At 40.5% G+C, this 26,657-nt stretch overlaps 1 protein-coding gene and 1 pseudogene across 3 annotated transcripts in view; one reads left to right on the top strand and one right to left on the bottom strand.

Moving 5' to 3' along the window:
* The window catches only part of Snx6 (sorting nexin 6), a 51,835-nt gene that overhangs the window by 23,972 nt on the left and 1,206 nt on the right, over positions 1-26,657 (bottom strand). For 2 of the 3 annotated variants that reach the window (XM_004637094.3, XM_023721804.1), the window contains exons 3-6: positions 11,158-11,262; positions 9,564-9,674; positions 5,689-5,810; positions 3,579-3,702 (exon numbers count right to left, since the gene is read on the bottom strand). In XM_004637094.3, coding sequence (XP_004637151.1) covers positions 3,579-3,702; positions 5,689-5,810; positions 9,564-9,674; positions 11,158-11,262 — 462 coding nt within the window. The remainder of the gene's footprint in view (positions 1-3,578; positions 3,703-5,688; positions 5,811-9,563; positions 9,675-11,157; positions 11,263-26,657) is intronic. The other variant, XM_023721805.1, reaches the window with a different exon arrangement.
* LOC101563820 lies at positions 16,342-17,879 on the top strand (annotated as a pseudogene).

Genomic DNA, 26,657 nt, shown 5'->3' with positions numbered 1-26,657 from the left:
TACCACACATTAAAAAAAGCCAAACACCACCACACAGTTGGGATTACAGGTAAGTGCTATCATGCCTGTCCTCCCATTCTTAAAGCAGCTTATGGTACAGAGGAGGGGAACACCCAAAAAATTTAGCCTAGACTTAGGGTAAGGTAAAGATAAGAATAAAGGTGGATCAGCTGCTGTAATAACCTAGGCAAAAATTATGGAAGCTTCCAGGTGTGGTGGTTCATGGCTATAATTCTAGCACAACGGGGGCTGAGGCAGGAGGATCACTTTGAGTTCAAAGCAAGGGTGGGAAAAATAATAAGATCCTGTTTTAAAAAAGCAAACAAACAGAAAAAAAAAAAAAAAAAAAGATCTAGATAACCTTTGAAAGTAAATTAGCTGGGGCCGGGGAGATGGCTCAGTAGAATAAGTGCTTGCCTGGCAAGCACAAGGGCCTGAGCTCAATCCCCAGTTATGCAAAAAAAAAAAAAATTAGCAACATGACTGATTTAGTCTTGCCATCAGTCAAAAGGGTGTGTGTGTGTGTGTGTGTGTGTGTGTGTGTGTGTATACGTGCGCGCACGCGCAAAAATAGCTCAGTAGTATAAAGTGCCTGCCTGGCAAGTACAAGTACCTGAGTTCAATCCTTATACCAAAAAACAAACAAACAAAAAGAAATTCAAAAACCCCCAAAAGTTGGAACTAACCTAGACCTGGCAATGGAAAAAAGCAGACACTTTCCTAATATATTAAGTACCTCCTAATAGCAATAGAAAGCTGAAGACAATTTTCAGGTTAAGGAAGTAGGTAGATAGCAGTACCTTGTTTGATTATATGTGTAACAGAGAGACAGAGACAGAGCAGTGAGGAGGGGAAGAAGGGACAAGAAGTGGGGAGAGACACAGAGAGAGCAAAGGAGGCGCAGGGAGAGGGAGATGGGGGGAGAGTCCATTTTCTTCCTGTTAAGCAGGCAGTTCAATGGAGCTTATTAGTAGGCTACTTAATATACAGGGCTGGGACCTAGTAACCAGAGTAGCACAAAGACAACACATTAGCCTATCTGAAGCCACAGGAGTATGAGATAGATCACTTAGGGAAGTATGGGGATCTCTCATAGTTATCTTTGTCAAAATGGAAAGGCATATTGTAGTAAGCCCTGTTTATAGGAAAAAGGGAGGAAAAAACCATGACCATCTCAGTAAGTTCACTGTCTCATGGCAAACACACTCAATGAACCAGGAAAAAAAGGAAATTTCTTCAACCTGATAAAAGGATATCTACTAAAAACCCGCAACTAACATCCTTGAAGGTAAAACAGTATTTTCTCCCCCAGGTCAGGAACAAAACAAAGATGTATACCGTTGGCACTTCTGCTTAACACTGTATTAGAGAGACTAATGGCAGAAAGGCAGGAAAACGCAAAAGCATCAAGAAAGAAATAAAAATAACAATAATAAAGAAGTAAAAATAGTAACAGGAGAGCTAATAAATAAATGTAACTGCCATGGTGGTTGATATTGAGGAACACAGCAGGTTAGGGACTTAATTTTTGATTGGTTTCCTTTTCCCTGTAAACAAGGTCATTGTCTGACCAAAAGAAATTGCAATGTGAGATTAGCTTTCACAGAAAGTGAGAAAGAAACCAAGAGTGATGGTGTATGCCTATGATCTCAGAACTCTGGAGGCTGAGGCAGGAGGATCATGAGTTTGAGGCCAGCAGAGACTACAGAGCAGGTTAGAGGACACCATGCACTACAGTGAGACCCTCTCTCAAAAGACACAAGAGGAGGATAGAAAGAAAGAAGGGAGATTAAGGGAACAAATGAGGAAGGGAGGAGAGAAAGGCTGTTGAAAGACCCGTTGAAAATCACAGAGCATGATTCCCCAGGCCTGCCATGCTGGTGCTTGCCCTGCCCCCAGGGTGTGCTGAGACAGCAATTGAGACTGGGTGTAGTGGTGCCACCTGTAATCCCAGCTCTTGGGGGGCTGTAAACAGGCGGATCACTACAAGTGCGATCTAGTAGTAAGACCGCGAACACCCTGTAGACCCTTCCCTAAAATACAGAAAAAGAAGAAAAAATGATGGTGCAGGTTCTCTAGACTGGATTGAGAAAGAGGTAGAACAGGAGGCTGCTGAGTCAAAATACAGATTAAGGGTACAGATGTACCAATGAGTGAAAAATAGGCATGAGAACAGGACGAAGAAACTAAAGGGATAACAGGCTATATTTGGAATCTATCATATTAGGGTAACGACAACATCCTAGGTGTATCTACTGAGGACATGTATCAAGAATTTAATGCAGGTTAGGAGGGTTAAATATTATCTATTGTTGCTGGGTGTGGTGACGCACACCTGTAATCCCAATACTCAGGAGGCTGAAGCAGCAAGATTGCTGCAAATTCAAGACCAGCCTGGGCTACAAAGTGAGCTCAAGGCCAGCCAGCCTGAACTGTACAGTGAAACACTCTCAAAAACGCAAAATAGGGGCTGGGGAGATGGCTCAGTAGAATAAACGCTTCCCTGGCAAGTGCAAAGACCTGAGTTCTATCCCTGGTTCTGAAAAAAATAAAATAAAAAAACCTCACAAAATAATTAAGTCCCAGTCTCTCCCCCGGCCCTGATCCCTACTTTTAAACAGACTCAAAGACTATACCTGCTGGAAACAGCACAGCCATGTAATTAAAGCAAATTAAAGACAATTACTTCTAGTAGCAATATTTCCTTATAAAGGTAAATGCTGCAACAAGCCATCCTAGGCCTCCCAGATCATCTATCCACGACACTCTACAATGACACAGTTATCTTATACAGGTTTTCTCCCAGCACTATTGACTCAAGTTTTGAAAACAAATAAAGCCAAAACAGGGCCAGCCTGATAGGTCAGCAGACTAAAGCGCCTGCTTCAGCAGAACGCAGTAGCTGGGGTTCAATCCCTGGCATGCTGTGCCAGCCCTGCCACTGGGACCTGTTGAGCTGGCAATGGAGAATGGGTATGGTGGCGTGCATCTGTAATCCCAGCACTTGGGAGGTTGAAAACAGGAGAATTACTACAAGTCTGATCTACGTAGTAAGACCCTGTAGACCCTATACTAAATGAAAAAAACACTAGAAACAAAACTGGGAGGAAAAAAATTAATTTTGAGCCTTTTATCATCACCAATTTTTTTTTTTTTTTTTTTTCTCGGAACCGGGGATCGAACTCAGGCCTTTGCACTTGCCAAGGAAGCACTTATTCCACTGAGCCATTTCCCCAGCCCCCTATCACCAAATTTTTAACAGTAAAGGGGACTGAACTCAGGGAAGAGTGAGCTACATTCCCATGGTAGCACATGCCTACAATCCCAGCATCCCAGAGGCTGAAGCAAGAGAATCCTTGGGAGTTAGGAATCCAGCCTCAACTGCATAGTAAGAGCCTGTCACAAAAAGACAAAAACCAAAACAAAATCAAAACAAACAAACCTCACAATAAGGCATTTTTTAATGACTTAAAAAATAAAAGCATTCTTAAAAAAGCCATTTATGTTTTTCTAACCTGCTTTTTTCAATGACTCTAAAAAGTAATTTCAATTACTCTTTTTATCAATCTGATACTCACATCTTGATTATACTCCAAGAAGACATGGAAATTTAAATCTTTCCTCAAAATAGGATGGGCTGCCACACGACACAGGAACACTTCATGCATTGCTACTGTCTTCTTGAATATTGCCAAATACTCACTAGAAACAACACAGAAAGTTAACTGCAAAAAAACTGTATCAACTAAATGTCATCTGCAATAAATTTTTTGCCAAATAATCTTTAGATTATGCTAAATTCAAAATTATAATTCATGTAAAAAAGATTTTAGCTGAACCATTTATTAAATATATAAAGTCCAACACTAAAAAAAGACTTTATGCTAGTTAACAGTATTTATTATACTTCAATGTTAGTACCTTTAAGTTTTGCAAACTTACTATCCAAATTGATGTTAAACATTCTACTGAGGTATCTGCTTTTAGCTCCAGAGGAATTATATGATACAAACTTAATGATTCAACTTAGCACAAAAAAGAATCAAAACTCAGAACTCAGTAAGCATATTTTCTTTCAATATAATAATTATTCTCATTTAATGATCAAACATGTAAGAAACTCACCATAGAGAGACTGGGTTTTGCCATTACACTGAAGAAACGTGTTTTAAAATATTTTAATATCATTAATGAATTCCAGTGACAGTAATACATGTCAGTCTGATGGGGGGAAAACACTTAAGGAAAAGGCCCAATATTCTTGCTGCAATTACGTGCAAGAAGGATAAGTTTTACATACCAGCAAAGTAGCAGGATCAATGTTGGGAGAAGTTTGATCTTTGGGAGGGTAGTCATTCAGTGAAGACAAAAAAGAAGGATGCAGAGGATGGAGGTAGCAGTAGAATAAACCCAAGGCTCTCTGTTATCCAACCCCTAACCAGACCACAAAAGAATCATGATCAGGGCCACTGGAAAATCAGAGATTCCTCAATATTAATGTGCTCTGCTAATTTCCAGTTGTTTTTAATATATATATGTGTATATATATATATATATATATATATATGCCACCAGACTACTGCTTGCACTCAGTACTGACAGAATTCTTAAAGTATCAGTCACTACTTCGCTAATTTATCTTTTTAAAAGAATTTATTGGCTGGGGAGTTAACTCAGTGGCATTAGTGCCTGCCTGGTAAGCACAAGGTCCTAAATTCAATCCCCAGTACCAAAAAAAAAAAGTATTTAGCACTCTAAGGAGTGTACTAGCAGTGTGCTTTTGAATCGAGGGCCTCACACACTAGGCAAGTTAGTAATGTTATCACTTAGTATGGCCCCAGTTCAAAAATATTCTTGGAAAGTGAAACTAAGTGGAAGAGGAAAAGAAGACATGTATAAAAGGGAGAAATAACCAGAAAAAGAGGTAACAATGCAAGGAAAATTGAAAACTCAAAATTCAAATCTTTAAAAAAATAGCAAAGATGGCATATTTTCAGTAGACTAAAAGTGAAACTATCACAATATTCCAAGAACTTAATATACTTCTAGTACATAGGAAGTTAACAGTTAATGAAAAACAAGACTTAATGATGCTCTAGTTACTTTGTTCCTATTTCTTCTCTTTTTGACCAAATCCACAAATAGAAAAAGGACCAGGATAATTGCACGCACACACACAGTTTAAAGAAAACATGCAAAGAATTGCTCATTACCTTCTATGAGTAATGGAACTTGAAAAAACACAATTAGATGGGTAATGACTAAAGTGTCGCACATTTTAAAAATATTGTTTTTAAGTCATGCTCCCTTTTTATTATTATTTTTTAAATAAACTCTTGGATAGTCTGTTTTCAATTTTCAAAGTCTATTTAAACACTGAAGAATTTTACAATGAGACAATTAGTCTATAATTTTCCTGTAGGCTCTGATCATGATCATTAACATCACTTGTGTGACTTAAACCTGCAATCTTGGGCTCAGGGGTTTAGCTCAGTGGCACAGTGCCTGCCTGACAAGCATGAGGTCCTGAGTTTGATTTCCGGTACCCAAAAAATAACTCCAAATAACCCCCTTCATCTTTCCAAGAGTCACGGTAGTGAAATGATCGAAACAATGGGATTATCACAGCACACAAAGGCATTCAAACAAGCACAGTTAACAAAAGCAACAACAGAAAACATCACATACGCTTCCAGTTCCTGTTTCATCTTTGTGAATTCTTCCTTTGTCATTGATCCTTCCCCTTCCCCAAGCTTCTGTAGCTTTTCTCTTGAAGCATCAAAATCAGGCCTTGGTGGTGCTGGAGGAATCTAGAACAAAAACGAATCAAATGTAAGGGAATATTTCATTTCTGACAGCACTGGACCACTACTACCCTAAACTACTGTGCTGAGAAAGCTAAAGGTATCTTCAATGAGATGAGCACCAGAAACACTAAAATTCAGATTAAAGAATTTCATTAGTTCTAAGGCCGGCCAAATAGCTCACTGGAAGCTGGGGTTTGATCCCCCGGGGCACAATGAGCCGGGGATTGAGACTGGCCAGATTGAGACTGGCCGTGGTGGTGCACACCTGTAATCCCAGCTCTTGGGAGGCTGTAAACAGGCGTATTACTAGGAGTTTGCTCTAGTAGTGAGACCCTGAACACCCTGTAGACCCTTCCCTAAAATATTTAAAAAAAAAAAAATTCCTTACTTCTAATAACTAAGACCATTGAGGTCTTTTATATCAAAGAAGAAACAGAACAGAACTATCAGAGCCATCAAACATCAATCTTCAGACTTCTATACAGCAACCTAGAGTCTTCAAATTTTTATGTGATCAAAGTTCTGATGATACATTAAATGAATGTGTACAGCAAATATGCATGCTATTTTTCAAAAGTATGTAAACAGTATGAATTCCCCCCCCCCCCACACCAGGGATTGAACTCAGGACCTTGTACTTGCCAGGCAGATGCTTATGCCACTGAACTTTATCCCCAGCCCTGTAAAGGGTATGATTAACTGCAACTGTAGTTTTAAAAAATTAATAAATTTATAGTAGCTTATGCTCCTGTGTTTAAAAAAATTAACAGTAGAAAAAACAGAACCAGGTGTGGTGCTCCATGCCTGTAATCTCAGCACTTAAGAGGGCGAGGGCAAGAGAACTGCTATCTATACAGTGAGTTCAGGGCCAGACTAAATTACATAGCAAGACCTTGTCAAAAAAAAAAAAAAAAAAACGGTTAACAGCTGATGATATTGGTGATGCATGGCTGTAATCCCAGCACCTGGGAGGCTGAGCCAGGAGGATCACCATGAGTTCAAGGCCAGCCTGGACTACATAGCAAGAACCTGTCTCAAAAAACAAACGTAATGGGCCACAGAGATAGCTCAGTGATCTAAGCACCTGCCTGGCAAGCACAAGAACTTGGTATTACATGTCATGCCAGCCCTAGCCCTCCCCCAGGGCACGTAGGCATGGTGGCACAGTCCTTTAGTCCCAGCGGTAGAGAGGCTGAAACAGGAGGATCACTACAAAGTCTGAGCTGCATGGTGGGATCCTGCACCAAATACATCAAATTTTTAAAAAAAGATAACACAGATGAATGACTAACTTCATCCTGCTTATCCACAAACGGAAGAAGCATTTATCTTAAAAAGATTAGTTGAAGGGAGGGGAGGGGAATGGGACAAAAAAGAAGGAAGACCTATCATGTACAGATACAAATTCCCTATGACAAATTATGCATATCTAAAATGTACCAGTAAAATTACAAAATTAAAAATTTAAAAAGTAAATAAATAAAGAGAAAAGATCTTGGGCTAAGGAGTTAGCTCAGTGGAGTAAGGGCTAGCCTGGCAAGTACGAGGTCCTGAGTTCAATCCCTGGTACTGCAAAAAAAAAAAAAAAAAAAAAAAAAAAAAATCATCTAGAAAAATTATTCAAGGGAACATAGTGGCACACACCTGTAATCCCAGAGCTCCTGAGGCAGAGGCAGGAGGATCATTGAGAGACCAGCCTGGGCTATACAAGTGAGCTTAAGGGCAGCCTGAACTGCATAGATGTCTCAAAAACACAAAAACAAAATAAATACAAGAAAGAATTGTTAAGAATGGGTGTGGTGGCATATGCCTGTAATCCCAGCACTTGGGAGGCTGAAAACAAGGGGTTCACTACAAGTCTGATCTATGTTGTGAGACCCTGTAGACCCTGTACTAAAAATACAGAAGGAAAGAAGGAAGGAAGGAAGGGAGGGAGGGAGGGAGTTATAACCAGGAAAGTAACAGGATCAGAATGCATTAAGTAAGTATGGTTCAGCATATATTCACTGAGCATCACTAGCTGCCAGGAATGATACTGAGCACCCGATACATGGCGGAAAATAAGGCATAGTCTCAGCCGAGAATACTTTTGGCCTGCAGAGGAAGTAGGGGAGGAAGTTCTGTTACACTCACACAAGAACGGAGGGACACGGTGGAAGCAGAATGAGAAAAGAATATGCTATGGGTAAGCCACCAAACTGAGGTGTAGAAAGGAAACAAATGACTGAAAAGGAGTGGCAGCCACACGGATAGAGGTAACTGGCCCATGATCATCACAGAAAAATCAAATGAAGCTAAATCTCACAGATCTGAGTATAGTCAACAGCTGTAGCAGAATAACCTAACCATCCAGTCTTTTTTTTTTTAACCATCCATTCTTGATTACCCAGTCTTCAGGAGTGTTCCAACTCCTCAATTATCTATCCAAAGATTCAAAATCAATACGTTTATAACATCCCCTTAGTTAATCCCTAAGATAAGTCCATTTCAGTTATAGAGGAGTCCCCTCCCCCTTTGGTACCAGGAATCAAACTCAGGACCCTTACACTTAGCCACACAGGTGCTTACGCTGCTGAGCTATATCACTAGCTATCATATCTATATATTCCCACTGCTATATATATATTTAGTACAGGGGCTACAGGGTCTCACTATGCAGATCAGACTCATAGTGATTCTCCTGTTTTCAGCTTCTCAAGTGCTGGGATTACAGGCGTGCGTCACCACATCCAGTCTCAACTGAATCTCAGCTTGCCCCAGGGGCAGGGCCCACAAAGCATGCAGGGGATTGAACCCTGACCAATGCGCTTCCTCATTTCTGTTATAACACTAAGAATTTAAGTTGTAATGAGGAAGCTGAACATACTTCCACAAGTCCACAATGAGGATAAAAGGCAATAGTCCAATATACAACTGCAATTTTATAAAATCAGATCAGTTATTAAAAATGCTAAGCAAGGGCCGGTCAGATAGCTCAGCCAACTAAAGCACCTGCTTAGGCAGAGTGCAGTGGCTGGGTTCAATCTCCGGCATGCCATGCCAGCCCCCACCCCACCCCTGGGCACTCTGACACAGTGACTGAGACTGGGCATGGTGGCACGCACCCATAATCCCAGTGCTTAGGAAGCTGAAAACAGGAGAATCACTATGAGTCTGATCTCCTATGTAGTGAGGCCCTGTAGACCCTGCAGACCCTGTACCAAATACATTAAAAAAAAAAAAAATGCTAAGCAAGTTGGGTATGGTGGCACATGCCTGTCATCCCAGCACTGGGAGGCTGAGGCAGGAGGATTGTGTTGTTTGAGGCTAGCATGGGCTACAAAGTGAGCTCAAGGCCAGCCTGAACTGCATAGCAAGACTGCCCCAAAAAGGCAAAAAAAAGAAAAAAAAAGCTAAGCAAGACTGCAATACATAAGAGTGTATCCAGCTGGAGTGAGACCCAAGGGAGAAAAAAAAAAAAAAAAAAAAAATCCAGCGGGGCACGGTGACACACATAATCTTAGCACTCTGGAGGGAAAAGCAGTAGAATTGCTGCGAGTTCAACACCAGCCTGAATTACACAGTCAGATTCTGTCTCAAAAAAACCCAAAACTAAGTAAGAATATATCCAAACTATTACTACAAAATGGAATTAAAAGGAAATCTCTGCGCAAACCACTCAGCACTGCTCCTGAGGCATATCTCAAGAGCTATTCCCTTTCCCCCAATAAATTTTCCTACTCTTAAAAATACATAAAATGAAATTTCAATACTTACGATATAACCTGCATAGTCTTCATTTTCAACAAAGGAATCATGAAGCCAGATAAATTCCTCATGTTGTCGAACAACAGAAAACTCATTCTGTTTAAAATTGGGCAGTGAACTCTGCAAAGTCATGAATAAAAGTCAAAATTACACAAACAAGCATTTTACATCTTAGTTTTAATAAACATTTTATATCTTAATTTAAAGAAGCTCTGGGTATGGTGGTTCAGGTCTATAAGCCCAGCACTTGGAAGGCAGAGGCTGAGTTAATAAAGGCCATCCTGGGCTACAAAGTGAGCTCAAGGCCAGCCTGAACTGCATTTAAAAAAGAAGGAAAATTAGTCTTACTTGAAAGACTATCAGTGACTTTAAACTCTAGTAAGGGTTGAGAGTATAGCCTGGTGTCATAGAACACCTGCCTAGACTCTTTTCCTAGCATACCCTAGTTCAAACCCCAGAGTGCAAAAAACAAAAACAACCACAGAAAACCCTATAAAAATGTGACCCAGAAGACCAAAGCAGGAGGACTGTTGCAAGTTCAAGGCTAGTCTAAACATAGCAAAGGAGGTGGGGGGGGGAGTGGTGGCTACCAAAACCCAAAAAGCCAGGCATGATAGGGCACACCTGTAAACCCAGCATTCAGGAGGCTGAGGCAAGAGGAGCGCAGCAAGTCCAAGACCAGCCTGGGCTACAAAGTGAGCTCAAGGCCAGCCTAAGCTGCATAGTAAGACCTTGTCTCAAAAAAGACGAAAAAACAAAAACCAAAAAACTTTTAGTATAAAAGTCCCAAGATACCTGCACAGAGTTATGTGCAGGTTTTTGGGGGAAATAAGCTGACAGGTACTTATTATGTTGTACTACGACCATTAAAAAGTCCTGTCAATATATATCAATCCAACTATTCAAACACAGAAAAAACATATATAATTATAAGACAGTTAATTTAGCTGAAGGAACGCAACAAAACTGAAAACCACAATTACATCAAAATATATTAATAAAATCCTGGAGAAAATTAAATTTTTCATTATGTTTAGGTTCAATGATTCCTATAATATGTATCCTCTAAAAGCACATTTCCTAGGGGGACGGGGAGATGGCTCAGTAGAATAAGCGCTTCCCTGGCAAGCACAAGGGCCTGAGTTCAATCCCCGGTTCCGCAAAAAAAAAAAAAAAGTACATTTCCCTACAGGTAAGATAGTTATACTTCTCATTTCTCTTAATTTATCGAGAAGGTAATATCGTTTAACAATAAAATGCCTAAATCTTGTACTAAGTGGCTAAGTTAAAGATAATAATAAAGTATTAATTATTGTTACTCTACTATCATCTTGAAATTATTTCCTCTTTAAAATTAAAAATAAAAAATAAGGACCTTTCTCAAAAAACTTCTTTTAGCAAAAATTATAAATAGCAGGAATTACATCAATCCAATTTTAGTGTATATGCTGCTGAGGTGAGCACAATAGCAGGAATTATAAACTAAAACTTTTTTTTAAGTTATGTTCAGAACCTGAATGCCAATGAATATATTATATACATATAAATACCATCAGCACATTAATCAATGGCCAAGATAACACAAAATCAGTATCCCATTTACCTTTGTATGGACAGTGAATTTTACTTTATCCCTTTCACTAAGAGCATCAGAAATGTCCACCTGCAGAGCAGCATCACTTTGAAGATCTACATTGATTGCTTTAAGCTAGGGGAAAAAAAAAAAGTTATCTTACTGAAAATTCTGTGCTTTTACACAATTTCATTATTTTTTTCATAAACACAATACAAAAACAAGACAAAATGATCTCAAGCTTAAGAGAACATGAAAATGCATTTTACCTACAAATATACTAAGGGGCAGATGCTTTGGGGTTGCTGTTATCTTAACTAGCATGTTTGTAGGCAAGTGGTCCACTATTCAGCTATATCCTCAGCCCCTACACTTAAAATTCTACTTATTATTTTTTTGTGTATTTTGTGTATTTTAGTACTGGGATTGAACCCAGACCCTTCACCATGAGCTACTCTTTTTAATCCTTGTTTTGCATTTTTAAAAAACTTTTAACACTCTATTTTTTATCACATCTCGAATTCTTCTAATTCTAAAGTGCTTTGGTTTTATTTATTTGAGTTTTTTGAGACAGCTTCCCACTATGTTGTCCAGATGGGCCTCAAATTTACAGCAATCCTCCTGCCTCTGCCTCCTGAGTCTTTGGATTACAAGTATGTACTACCATGCTTGGCAAAATTACTCAGACTGAGAATTAACTTTTGATCTTTCTGTCTCAGCCTCCCAAAGAGCTAGGATTATAGGTGTGTACCTATCAGACCAATCTTAATTCTACTTATAAATCTCATATCCCACCCTTACTGTCATACTCTTTTTTGTTTGAGACAGGTCTCCCTATGCAGTTCAAGCTAGTCTTACATTCACTTATGTAGCCAAAGCTAGCCTTTAACTCAAGGCAATCCTCTTGCCTCTGCCTCCTGAGGGCTGGGATTACAACAGGAAGGCAACACCACACTCAGCTTTTAGCTATTTTTAAATAATATGATTCTAGCAAATTACAACAGTCAAACATATTGAAAAAGGGAAAAGGAAAAAGAAAACATGGAAACAAAGCTTTTGTAAATGGAGAGGGGAGAAGCAATTGAAGGAAGGGAAGAGGAATGAGGAAAAAGAATCAAGTTATATCACATAAAGGTACATTCTCTATGATGAATGGGATCACTACGTATATCTAAAATGCACCAACAAAATCTGATTGGGGGGAAAAAAACTTAGCCAGCTACAAAGGTATGAAATAAGTAAAGTCTAATTAACTAGCCTATTTCCAAAACTCCAGTTAAGAAGTCTAGGACTTATTCAATCACCAGTACTGCAATACACACACACACAAAAAAAAACAGAATCAGAAGTGCAGAGGCTAAGGATATAGCTGAATACTGGACAGGCATGGTGGCACACACCTGTAATCCTAGCACTGGAGAGGCTGATACAGGTGGACCACTGTGAGTTGAGGCCAGCCCGGGCTACACTGAGTTCAAAGTCACACTAAACTACATAGGGAGACCCTGTTTCAAAAAACCAAAGTAAATAAATAAACACTATTACTAGAATACACTTTAGGAGCTGGGTGTGCTGGTGCATGCCTCTTACCCCAACACTTAGGCAGAGGCAAGAGGATTCAGAATTTTAAGGGCAGCCTGTGCTACGTGGCCAGACCCTTAAAAAAAAAAAGTTCTTTAATCAATTGCATCTTAAGATTTGATAAAGTGTATTATAAATTTACTGTTTATTATACAAAACCTACAGATTTTTTAGGCAGATTTTCTGCACTGTCTAAAGAATGCAAACAATCTGTGATTCATCAACATTTAATTAACACTCTGCAACAAGTAAATTCAGTTTGCACAAATTTTTAATTACATTCAGGTTTAATCCTTACTGAGGTCAGTAAACTTTAAACAGTAATTTCTTTTGTTAGAGACTAAGTTAAACATTTATATCCCTGCTAAAAAGGACCAGGGTAGTAAATACAAGTTAAGCAAAAAGACATTATTATATAAAAAATAATTTAAAGATCCTGTCCTATTACATGTAGGTTAACAGTCCGCATATAATTAGTAAAGACATTCGTTAGTAGTTACTAAGTGCAAGTTATACACTGCAGCAATATATAATATATTGTATAGTTTTTTAAAAATCATTTTTGTATAAAGTAGTTTTAAAAATTGTTTAAAATGACTTTCCAGGGCTAGGGAGATAGCTCAGTGGTCTAAGCGCCTGCTTGGCAGGCTCAAGGACCTAGGTTCAATCCCTGGTACCATGGGCTGGAGAGATGGCTCAGTGGTCTAAAGCACCTACTTGAAACAAGCTTGGCAAAGCACAGGGACTGCGGTTCAATCCTCCAGCACCACATGCCAGTCAGCCCCGCCCCCTGGTGGGCTGAGCTGGCCACACACACACACACAATAAATAAATGTAATAAAAAAAAAAAAAAAATCCCTGGTACCACATGCCATGCAGGCCCTGGAACCCCAGGCACATTGTGCTGGCCACCGTAACTGAGCATGGTGGTACACCCCTGTGATCCCAGAATTTTTTTCTTTTTTAATTGAGAAACAAATAGCAATGAGACAGTTTCAAAACTGATTAATAGGCTGGGGAGATGGCTCAGTGGAATAAGTGCTTCCCTGGCAAGTGCAAGGGCCTGAGTTCAATCCCTGGTTCTGCAAAAAAAAAAAAAGCCCAAAACTGATTAATAGGACAATTTCAATAATTAATACATTATACATTGTTATCTTAGTGGTTATCCATAGTACAAGATGTAAACAGGATATCTTGTCCAAACACTATTAGTACAAATCTTCTCACTGAATTAAGCAAAAGTAGCTGTATATCTATCCTAACTATTCTGTATATACAGATATAAAATGGTCCTTCCTTTGTATCCCCTTTTTTCGTTTAGTCCTGTCAGAGATGGGTATTCCAGTGGCATCTAAATACTATAGGTGCGTAAATTCAGCAAAAACAATCCAACACAGTCCAGCAGTCCACAACAGTAGTGGGTTAGCTGCACAAGTTGCTGACTTGAGCTTTTCACAGTTCAACATATTAATATGGCTTTACTTTATATACCTCGTTTTTATACTTTTCTGCCGGATAGTTAAGACCAAGATAAATCAAGACCTATATAACAAGAAATGTAACTTTTGTATCTGATAAGGTCAGTCAAGTACCCCCAGGATTTATCCTATAACCCTGCATCGCAGTTTGCAGATCCTGTCAATGTCAGCCATGTGGATGAGTCACGGCCACTGCTTGACCAATCTGCTCTTTGTGAGAGCCTGAGAATGTTTTCTCTCCCTGTGACTCTCCTTAGGCATACTCTATATCATTGGTCACATTGCTCTGTGGCCCCATAATCTCCTTGATCAGAAAATTTGGGACACAACTGAGTTACATGATATTACAGTACAGGTTCTCCTATGTCCTGAGTCTTCACTGACCTTGAAAGGCTAGGGTCAAAATGTTGGCTGTTCTTGCAGCCCTTCTATCTCTCTAATTTTTGGTCTGCAAACTTAGATTGTTAACCCTCCAGAAGAGAAGCTTATTATTACCTTACAGAAAACTGATTTTATTTTTCCAGAACCAGGAATTGAGCTCATGCCCTTGTGCTTGCCAGGGAAGCGCTTATTCCACTGAACCATCTCCCTGGCCCCTTCCCAGCACTCTCGAGGCAGGTAAAGTCCAGCTATACTGCATGGTGAAACCCATCTCAAAAAACCAAAAAACAAATACACCAAAGCAAAGTAAAACTCTGCCTTCATTTTTTTTTTTTTTAAAGAAAGACAATCAATTACATAAGTGCTTCTTCCTGTTTTCTGCCACTTCCACCACACACAGAATTGGGCCAAATGGATACCTACAGTTCTCCAGTCTATCAGGATCCTCTGTTTCATTCCTTCTTTTCCCAGGCATGTATAGGTACAAATTCTCTATGATGAATGGGATCACTACATATATCTAAAATGCACCAATAAGAGTGGTTAACAATTTTTTTTTTTCATCTTTTTGAGACAGGATCTCACTATGAGTTCAGGCTGGCCTTCAACTCACTTTGTAGCCCAGGCTGGCCTCAGAAGCAATCTTCCTGCCTCAGCCTCATGAGTGCTGGGATTTCAGGTGTGTACTTGGCTTAGGATCAATTTAATCATCAATTGTTTTTGACTTTACATGTGATGGGCTAGTTGTGGCCAGAAAAAGGCACAACTGTCTGGATGAGTTCATAACAAAGTGCTCCCAAATTACACTAGGGCAGTGAGGGCAAACTTACTAGGCCTCAATGACACAAACAGCCTGATGTGGGGATAGGTTCACCGCCACAGCACTAGGCTCTTAGAAGCTCTCTCAGAGTCTGTAATAGGTCTGCTCTGTTCTCATGATGCAGACCATTCCAAATTTACACTCAACTTTCTACCACCTTGCCATTCACTATTCACTCTCTTGCCTCTAATATCCTGGCAGAATAAATACCAGTGGCCACAGTTTTCCTCACTCATCAGCAAACTTTTCTACAAATACTTCTATCCTCCTGCACCTTCCTAACCTCATAAGAAGCCATGTCCTGGGGACTATGGAGCTGCCTGCCCCAGTCCATGAGCACCTCATTTCTACAGCCTGGGAGCACTCAGTCCTTCCAAGGGATCGTGTCCCACAACACTCTGGCTATACCCTCTGGGAGCTCTCAACGGCAGTCTACTCTCCTCCATCTCCCTCTTAGACCTTTTCCTGGGCAGCTACCTGTGACCTCAACCACTCTTAACAATTCCTAAATTTATACCTCTAATTCAGTGTTTTGTTTGCTATTTGAGATAAGGTTTCACTATGCAGTTCAAACAGGCCTTTAACTCTTTACCTAGCCCTGGCTGGCCTCAACCTTACAATGACCCTCCTGCCTCAGCCTCCCAAGTGGTGGGTTACAGGTGTGTACCATCATGCCCATCTCTAATTCTTTTTGTTCAAAGTTTCTGGTTAAGAATTTCAGGGGCCGGGGAGATGGCTCAATGGAGTAAGCGCTTGCCTGGCAAACACAAGGGCTTGAGTTTGATCCCCGGTTCCGGAAAAAAGAAAAAAAAAAGGTCTTTAGGTTTGGGGCTGGGGAGATGGCTCAGTGGAATAAGTGCTTCCCTGGCAAGCGCAAGGGCCTGAGTTCAATCCCCGGTTCCACCAAAAAAAAAAAAAGAATTTCAAATTCCTGAGTCGTCCAGGCGAGCGAAGATGGCGGCGGAGAGGGAACCTCCCCTGCTGGGGGAGGGGAAGCCCAGATTTTGAAGAGCTGGAGGATGGAGAAGACCCGTTCACCAGCACTGTCTCCACCCTGGAGTCAAATCCATCATTTCCAGAAACAGCTAATCTTTCTACAAAAGATATTAGTGCAAACTCCAATGGCCTGAAACCATCAGACGTTGTACTAGATGATGACAGAGAAGATCTGTTTGCAGAAGCCACTGAAGAAGTTTGTTTGGACAGCCCAGAAAGGGACCTTATCCTGTCCTCGGAACCTTCTCCTGCAGTCACACCTGTCATGCCTACTACACTCATTACTCCTAGAATGGAATTCAAGAGTATGTCAGCTTCTGTGATCTTTGACAGACCCAGGGAAGAGAATGAAGAGGCAAATGGAGATATTTTTGATATAGAAATTGGTGTATCAGATCCAGAGAAAGTTGGTGATGGCATGAATGCTTACATGGCATACAGAGTGACAACAAAAACTTCTCTTTCCATGTTCAGAAAGAGCGAATTTTCAGTTAAAAGAAGGTTCAGTGATTTTCTTGGTTTGCACAGCAAATTAGCAAGCAAATATTTACATGTTGGTTACATTGTGCCACCAGTTCCAGAAAATAGTAGGTATGGCCAAGGTAAAAGTAGGCAAAGAAGATTCATCATCCACTGAGTTTGTAGAAAAACAAAGAGCAGCTCTTGGAAGGTATCTTCAAAGAACAGTAAAACATCCCACTTTAGTACAGGATTTTGACTTAAGGCAATTCTTGGAAAGTTCAGAGCTGCTGAGAGCAGTTAACAGGCAGGCTCTGAGTGGAGTGGGAATATTGAGGATGGTGAACAAGGCTACAGACACTGTCAACAAAATGATAATCAAGATGAATGAATTGGATGCATGGTTTGAAGAAAAGCAGCAGCAGTTTGAGTGAGAATCTTGACCAGCAACTTAGGAAACTTCATGCCAGTGTTGAAGCCTTGGTTTGTGGTAGAAAAGAGCTTTCAGCCAATACAGCTGCCTTTGCTAAAAGTGCTGACAAAAAATAAAAATAAAAGTGCTGCCATGTTAGGTAATTTTGAGGCTCATACTACTTTATCTAGAGCTCTGTCTCAGCTTGCAGAGGTTGAAGAGAAAATAGGCCAGTTACATCAAGAACAAGCTTTGGCTGATTTCTATATGTTTTCAGAACTATCTGATGACTACATTCATCTTATTTCTGCAGTGAAAGGTGTGTTTGACCATCAAATGAAGTGCTGGCAAATCGGGAAGATGCTCAAAAAACATGAAACTGAGGCAAAAATGCTCGTTGCTTACAAACCAGATCAAATACAGCAAGTGAAAAATGAAATAAGAGAGTGGGAAGCAAAAGTACAACAAGGAGAAAGAGATTTTAAACAGATAGTGGGAAGATTTGAGGAAGAATGAGTGAAGGATTTTAAAACTTATCAAGTACTTAGAATCATTAGTACAAACATAGCAACAGCTGATGAAATACTGAAAGACTTTCCTGCCTGAGGCCAAAGCCATTGCCTAAAAGGAGGACTGTCCTGCTGAAGACATGACATGGCCAGTCATCCTGACTGCACATGAATCACTTACAACATCCAAATAAACAACTCTGTATTTTATGAATTACATGTGGTTTTTTACAAACATACACACATACACATTGACATTTTATTACAAGCTGCATGTCCTGACCATCTCTGAATTAAGTGGACTGTGGCATGACATTCTGCAATACTTTGCTGAATTGAACACTACTGTATCTTAAATACTTGCACTAAAATGTGCACTGCAAGGCCAGAAAATATTACAATTTTTTTCTTTATAATATGTTCAGTAGTATGTTTACCTTCTTGATGAAATCAATGCATTATTAATGTTCGCTTTTACATTCCTGTACAGAAATTATGATTTTGTGATCACAGTAATAAAATGTTATTCGTTGTAAAGTATTTGAGCATATAAAGACATTAGAATATTTTTAGTAGGAAGAAACTTTTTTCTAAATGCATATAGTTGATAATGATTCCTTAAGTATTTTAGCTGACAGAAAAAGATGAATTCATCATAAAATGACTGATATTTGTGTTTTCCTATGAAAACATAAATTAAAGAACATTTATCTCTTGATTGTTTTAGGTAAAGAAGACAATACTTGTCTTCATTTGTTTAATCCACCCATTTTAAGAAACCCTGTGTATTAGGAAGAATTTGCTTGTGTTTGTTATAAATTCTGTGGGTTCTTCTCATTTTATATTGTTATCTGTAAAATCTAAAAAGTTGCATTATTTAATTTATGCCCCCCCCCCCCCCCCCCCCTTGAGAGTCTCTCTATGCAGTTCAGGCTTTCCTTTTGCTCAATTTGTAGCCCAGGCTGGTCTCAAACTTGCAATGATCCTCCTGCCTCAGCCTTCCAAGTGCTGGATGACAACCAGTTGCCTTTTTTTTTTTTATTTGTTTGGTTTTTTTTTGTTTTTGTGTTTTGGCAGAACCGGGGATTGAACTCAGGTCCTTGAGCTTGCCAGGGAAGCGCTTATTCCACTAAGCCATCTCCCTGGTGCCAGTGGCCTTTTCGTTTTTAAAAATAAAAGTAAGTCACCAAAAAATAAAATAAAAGTCATTTGTGGTGACGCAGTAGTAACATGCTAAAATAGAGCATGATTTGATGAATAACCAAGGATGGCACAAACATGAAGTGAAATTTATTTTGAAAAAAAAAAATTCAAATTCCCAACTAGATGTATCCATTAATAGCAAAACTGTGGCTTTAACCTCCCTCTGCCCCTGCTGCTCCTCATATTCGAATCTTCTTTGCCTAGCCCTTGTCCTTAGTCACTATGTCCTATCAAGTCTATCTTCAGTCCACCTCTGCTATGTCCTCTCCTTCATCCCCTCTATCTTATTTCTACTTCAGTCATTTCTTACTTAGACTGTTCCAGTTGCCTATTAACTGGCTTCTTTGCTTTCTGAAATGAAACATCAATCCACCCTCTACATCAGGGATCTACAGTGCTATTTTCATCTGGAGATATACATTTCCTACTTTAAAAATCCCTCAGCATGCCAAGTGTGATGGCATATACCTGTGATCCTGTGAGTTTGAGTTTAAGGCCAACCTGGCCTATATAACCGAGTTCAAGACCAGCCTGGACTACACAACCATGCAACCATGTCTCAAAAAAAATCAAAACAAAACCAAAAAATTATCTCAGTACTTCCCACCAAATGGAGCCTTTATCATTCTATTCTTTTTCTATTTGAGCCACAGCTCCTTTATAGCCTCTGTCCCTGTAAGAACAGGATCTCCAGGCAGAACCAAGTTGCCTACAACTGTCTCCCTCCTGCTGGCAGGCCCTCCTGACCACTTCCCAAGCAGTCTACAACATCCAAACCAAGGTCTCATCCTGGCATTAATACAGAAGTTGATGCCTGTGTCTGGCTGTGTGATCCTGGGCAAATCACTCAATCTTTGTAAACATCAGTGCTCCTTTCCAAAGGAGAACAGCAGTAGCTACTTTAGAGGAATCTGAGAATAGAGTTAACGTTTGGAAAGTCCCTGGCACAATGCAAATGCTATACAAGGAATAACTATTATCTTTACCACTACCCATCCCCTAAAACTAAACACTCTTTCATAATCTCATGGGACTTTATCGCAAGGCATTAAAAGCTATCTCCTTATCACAGTGATGATCTCAGGGCAAGAACTGTTTTAATCAATTTTTTTGCCCTCAGCTAACACTAACTCATATTTTGATCTGAAAATTTTAAGTGTGGAACATGTTTAAGCCAAATACTATACAAGTGAGAATGAAAATGCAAGTATCTTAGCCAAATCTTGAAAGATAAGCTGAGTATCAAGTGGAAGGTTAAGAAGAAAGCAAGCATTTCCCAATACTGAAATGCATGCATAAAGTACAGAGGTACTGGAAGGGAATGACAAGCAGACTAAAGTGTATGGGGGGAGGATGGCAAATTAAAAACAGCCAGTGAAACATGGAGTGGGAGGCTGAGGCAGAAGAATCACCTATGAGTTCAGTATGGGCTATGAGTTCAAGACCAGCTGGACTATACAATAAGACCTTGCCTCAAGTCCAAGGAAGTATGTTAAGACTAGTAATAGTGCCGGCCCCACCCCTGGGACATGCTGAGACAGCAACTGAGACAGGGCATGGTGGCCCACTCCTATAATCCCAGCTCTTGGGAGATCACTACAAATCCAATCCAGCAGTGAGACCCTCAACACCCTGTAGACCCTTCTTCCCTAAAATACAAAAAAAAAAAAAACAAAAAAACAAAAAACTAGTAATCATTTCGTATACCTGGGCCGGGGAGATGGCTCAGTGGAATAAGTGCTTTCCTAGCAAGCACAAGGGCCTGAGTTCAATCCCTGGTTCTACCCCCCACCAAAAAAAAAAATCATTTCGTTTACCTAACAGTGAATGCTGGACTGTAAAGTAGAACAACAAAGGATATCTTACTGACTGGTACGGCTACAATTCAGGCAAGTGCCAAAGACTTTAACTGGGTCCACAGAAAAGTATGGGGTAAATACCACCAAGGTAAAAAAGTCAGTGAGAAAAAAATAAATAAATAAAAAGTCAGTGAGGCTGAAGGTTATGTCTGAATCAGAGGTTTCTTGCACAACTGGACATCACTAATGAAGAATAAGAATACCGAGGGAGGAGCATGGCTAGTACTGCAAGCGATGTAGCTACTCCACATTAATTTTTGAAGACAACATATCATTTAGAATTGAAAACAAATGCTGAGAGAGAATTATGCCATCACTCTGGCATGCACTGCTTAAGCACAACACAGCAAAATGTATTCAGTTCAAAGGGCTCACTTGTTTAGTAAATAATATGTTAGTGCCCTTTCTTAGGGCAGGGGAGCCCTACTATGCAGAGGTAAGGTTGAAGTAATCTAAGCACAGTTCATAATTTTCTAGATGTACTCTTAAAACCCACCTGTTAGTGTCTCGTAAAACAGTATTTTCTTGGGGCTGGTGAGATGGCTCAGTGGTCTAAAGCACCTGCTTAGAACAAGCTTAGCAAAGCATCAGGGACCACGGTTTGATCCCCCAGCACCACATGCCAGCCAGCCCCGCTCCCTGGTGGGCTGAGCTGGCCACACACACAAAAATAAATAAATAAAATTTAAAAAAAAACAGTATTTTCTTAACACTGTAAGGTTCTGTTTTGATCAGAGTATCATCATGAAAACTTGACTGGTTAGGAGATTTCTTATAAAACATTGACTTTAGCTTTGCCTTCTACTTTATACACATGTTAATTTTTAAACTGTGTTTCTCCTTTGTAATTCCTAACAAATATGCACTTTATGCTTCTGTTTGTCAAGACTTTTTTTTTTTCCTGCTACTGGGGATCCAACTCATGACCTTGTACTTGCCAGGCAGGCACTATACCACGGAGCTATATTCTTGGCATGTTTTTCTTTTTGTTTTTGAGATAAGGTCTCTACAGTTCAGGCCCATCTTGAACTCATTTTGTAGCCCAGGTTGGCCTCTCACAGCAATTTTCCTGCCTCAGCCTCTAGAGTGCTAGGATTACAGGAGTGCCACTAAAAGACTCCTTTTCTTAAAGGCTGAACAAAAACTTCAGTATCTTAAGATCTCATCATGACAACCTATTTCAGGAAAAACACAATCTAAGGAAATTTAAGCAAGCCAGATATTCTTGTTCCTGAAATGGGGAAGCAGCAAAACATTTTATGCAACAGTAATCAAACATCAATGTAAAACAGAAATATCTTTTTTTTGGGGGGGGGTGAGACAGGGTAACCCTATGTAGCCCAGGCTGGCCTCCAGTTTACAGTACTCCTCCTGCCACAGCCTTTGGGGTGCTAAGATTACAGAAGCATGGCACCATGCTGTTTTCTTGGGTGCTGATTGAAGAATCAGTTATCTGCCCCCTCAAATGAGACTAACTTAATAAAGGTCAAAAGATCTTTTCGTTTTTCAAACATCCCAGGTATTTCTGATATAATTCCACAGGGCAGGGGAGATGGCTCAGTGAAATAAGTGTTTTCCAGGCAAGCACAAGGGCCTGAGTTCAAACCCCAGTTCCACCAAAAAAAAAAAAAAAAAAAAAATTCCAAGGCCACTCTGAGAAATGCCTACACCACTGAGTGTGGTGGCACATACCTGTAATCCCAGTTTAAACTACATAGTGAAACCTCATCTCAAAAAAAGCTAAGACAGATGGACAGATAGAGACAAAAATGCCTGTGTTAGTAAAATTCAGCTCAGTGAACTAAAGCGCCTGCTTACACAGAGCACAGCAGCCAGCCAGAGAGTTCGATCCCCAGTGCGCCTGTGCCGGCCCTGCCCCCAGGGCACACTAAGACAGCGACTGACACTGGGCATGGTGGCGCACACCTGCAAACCCAGTGCTTGGGAGGCTGAAAACAGAAGAATCACTACAAGTCTGATCTACGCAGTGAGACTATCTAGACCCTGTACTAAATACATAAAATAAAATAAAATAAAACTCAGCTCTTGGAAGGCAGGGTATGGTGGCCATACCTATAATTCCTGCATTCAAGAGGCTAACGCAAGATTGTCTTGCATTCAAAACCACCTTGGGCTACATAGTGAATTCAATGATAGCCTGAACTGCATAGTATGATCAGCTTTAAAATATATTTTAAGAGCCAGCCGAGATGCCGAAAGGGAAGAAGGCCAAGGGCAAGAAGGTGGCCCCGGTCCCTGCTGTCATGAAGAAGCAGGAGGCCAACAAGGTGGTAAATATTCTATTTGAAAAGATGCCAAAGAATTCTGGCATTGGACAGGACATCCAGCCCAAGACAGACCTCACTCACTTTGTCAAAGGCTCCGCTACATCCAGCTGCAGTGATAAGAGGGTCATCCTGTACAAGCAGCTGAAGGTGCCCCCCGCGATTAACCAGTTCACCCAGGCCTTGGACCGCCAAACAGCTACCCAGCTGCTTAAGCTCACCCACAAGTACAGACCAGAGACCAAGCAAGAGAAGAAGCAGAGGATGTTGGTCTGGGCAGAGAAGAAAGCTGCTGGCAAACGGGATGTCCCACTAAGAGGCCATTAGTCCTCAGAGCAGGTGTCAACACTGTCACCACTCTGGTAGAGAACAAGGCTCAGCTCATGGTGATTGCACATGATGTGCACCCCATCAAGCTAGTCGTGTTCCTGCCTGCCCTGTGTCGCAAGATGGGGGTCCCTTACTGCATCATCAAGAGGAAGGCCAGGCTGGGGCATCTGGTCCACAAGAAGACCTGTACCACTGTCGCCTTCACACAAGTCAACTCGGAAGACAAAGGCATGCTGGCTAAGCTGGTGGAGGGCATCAGGACCAGCTACAATGACAGATACAATGAGATTCACTGTCACTGGGGAGGCAACGTTCTGCATCCAAAATCTATGGCCAAGCTGGAGAAAGCATAGGCTAAAGAGCTTGATGCTAAACTGGGCTAAGTGTACTCATGAGTTTTCTGTACGTAAAAACAATAAATTGTCCTTAATCCAGGGTAAAAAATAATAATAAAAATAAAATATATTTTAAATATATACCTTAAATATATAGTCAAACCAAAAAGCTCAAATCCAGCTCTCCCTTACTTTTGTGTGACTTCAGACTACTAACAGTTTCTCCAAGAGTCAAATGTCTTATCTACAAAGCAGGACACCAAAGGCTTCAGAGGAATAAATGATATCAATGAAATAATGCTCTTGTAGGACTCAATAGTGACTAGCCAGAATTATTACTGATTCACTCCATCCATAAGAGAAAAATGAGAAAGCAATGTATACATACAATTTTTTTTTTTTTCTTTTTGAGGCAAGGGTTCACTATGCAGCTGGAAATGCTCTTGGGTCTCCAGCTCAAGATTCTCCTGCCTCAGTCTCTCCTGTACTAGATTACAGGTACGCTCCACCATGGGCAACCGTACACATTATTCAAAATGACACTTTAAGAGCTTTCTAACTCAAGTGACTTTTTTTTACATTTTAGGGGGTAGGGAATAAACTCAGGACCCTGTGCATGCTAGACAAGTGCTCTACCAATTGAACTATGTATCCTCAGTTCTGGCAAATCCTACAAAGGAATAAAGCCATTAATGCAAAGATTCAGAGCAGTGTGATGAAGCCTATAACTCCACCACTCTAGGAAGCTGAGAAAGGAGTCTCCTAGTTAAAACACAGCCTTGGCAATACAGTGACTCAATGAGACCCTACCTCAAAACCTCAAAAAAAAAAAAAAAAAAAAAAAACCACAAACGCTGGGGACGTAGCTCAGTGTAAATGCAATGGCAAGCAGAAATACCAAAACCAATCATGATTTGGTGGCAGATTTATTTATGTCAGGCACTGACTGGGGTCATCCACAAAACATCAGGCCCTGATCTCTGGTAGTCTAGCACTTACACAAGAAGCAGGAAGTACAGAGGCAGAATGGCTTGTCAATGGGGCATTGTATTATACAGCGTGCAGCATAGTGAACAGTTATGCATCACAGTAACCAGCTGTTTCTAAGACACAAGACTGGAACCAGAACCAAGACTGGAACAGAAACTATTACCTGGGCAACTAAGAAATCTGGGAGGTGGGGGGGCATTTGCTCCTACATAAAGGCTTTGGGCTTAATCCCCAATACCACACACACACAAACTTTTCACCATAAAATATTCTACTTCTCACATCGTCAACGTGAATACTCAAAAAATTATTTTACTGAACATTAGATTTAACAAGAAAACAAATCCCGTTTGTTTTTCCTGGCAAACAACAAAAAACACAAAGTTGTCACCTGAATAAAGCTATGTGCTTTATTTTAGAAAAACCAGTTTGTGTTATAATCTATGACACTGCATTAACCAACTATTGCCCGTACCCCACGTAAGTGCCTGCCTGGCAAACACAAGGTCCTGAGTTCGATCCCTGATGCCAAAAAAAAAAAAAAAAAAAAAAATACTATTGCCCATTTCCTTATTTTAAAATCCACCAAGGAGGGCCAGCAAGATAGCCCAGCAGACTAAAGCGCCTGCTTAGGCAAACACAGGGACTGGGTTCATCCCGAGTGTGCAGTGCTGGTCCCGCCCCCCAGGGTGTGCTGAGAGGGGCATGGCAAAGCATGCCTGTAATCCCAGCACTTGGGAGGCTGAAAACAAGAGGATCACTAGAAGTCCAATCGTGTAGTGACACTCTGTACTAAAAATGCAAAATAAATAGAAACCAACATGTAGTTTGTAAATGTTCACCTAATTCTGCTGCTTTATCCCAGAAATATACACACACTTAAACATACCCATGCTGTCATAACTCACTGGAAATTAATTTATTTTTATTTTTAGGGAAGGGTCCACAGGGTGTTCAGGGTCTCACTACTAGATCAGACTTGTAGTGATTAGCCTGTTTACAGCCTCCCAAGAGTTGGGATTATAGGGGCGTGGCTACCATGTCCTCTGAGTGGGCCCTGGGGGGAAGGGCCAGCACAGCAGGCCCAGGGATTGAACCCCCAGCCCCTGCACCTGCTTGCAGGAGCTTTAATCTGCTGATCTACTTGGGCAGCCCTGGAAATTAAATTTTAAAAGCTAGAAATCCTTGATACTTTTGCATTATCCAGAAACTAATGATACACTCTCTGCATCTTTCTATTTGAAAGCTTGATGAGAGGTCATCAGACAGTACAGCTTCATGTCTATACAAACAGCAAAAATATACTATAAGATTTTATCACCTACGGTTGAGCATATAGCTCAGCAGTAGAGCAAATGTCTAGCTTGTGCGATGCCTCAAGCTCAAACCCCAGGACCACACATACACAGCTCGCACTTTATCTGAGATAGATAAGCATAGTGAAATCAAAGAGGGAAACAAATGCAGGTTGGGGAATGTGAAGGAGCCCTGGCACTCAGCACCTATCAATATTTTTCAAGTGCTGACTTGTACAAGGCACTGTTAAGATTACCACCCTTCGACCAAGCCCCACTGGGTAGGGATGAAGTGGGAGGAGAAACTAGCCTGCATGGCCCTGGACACCAAGGCAGAAAGGTGGCTATGAGGGTGGGAGTCAACATCCAGGAGGGGAAAGACTCTGGTCAAAGGAACACAGTTGTAAAGATGAGCAAGTTGTGGAGACATAATGTACAGTATGGTGACTGTAAGAACACACGTCTTATGTTCGCTGAGATTTCAGAAGGGGGGGCAAGTGAGCGTCATTGGCTTGATAGTGGTAATCATTTCACAATGGATACAGAGATCAAACTATCATGTATCAAATACATACAATTATCATCTGTCAGTCATAA

The sequence above is a fragment of the Octodon degus genome, unplaced genomic scaffold (assembly GCF_000260255.1).
Source record: "Octodon degus isolate 3935 unplaced genomic scaffold, OctDeg1.0 scaffold00086, whole genome shotgun sequence".
Lineage (NCBI taxonomy): Eukaryota > Metazoa > Chordata > Mammalia > Rodentia > Octodontidae > Octodon > Octodon degus.
This window is presented reverse-complemented; position numbering and strand designations above follow the sequence as displayed.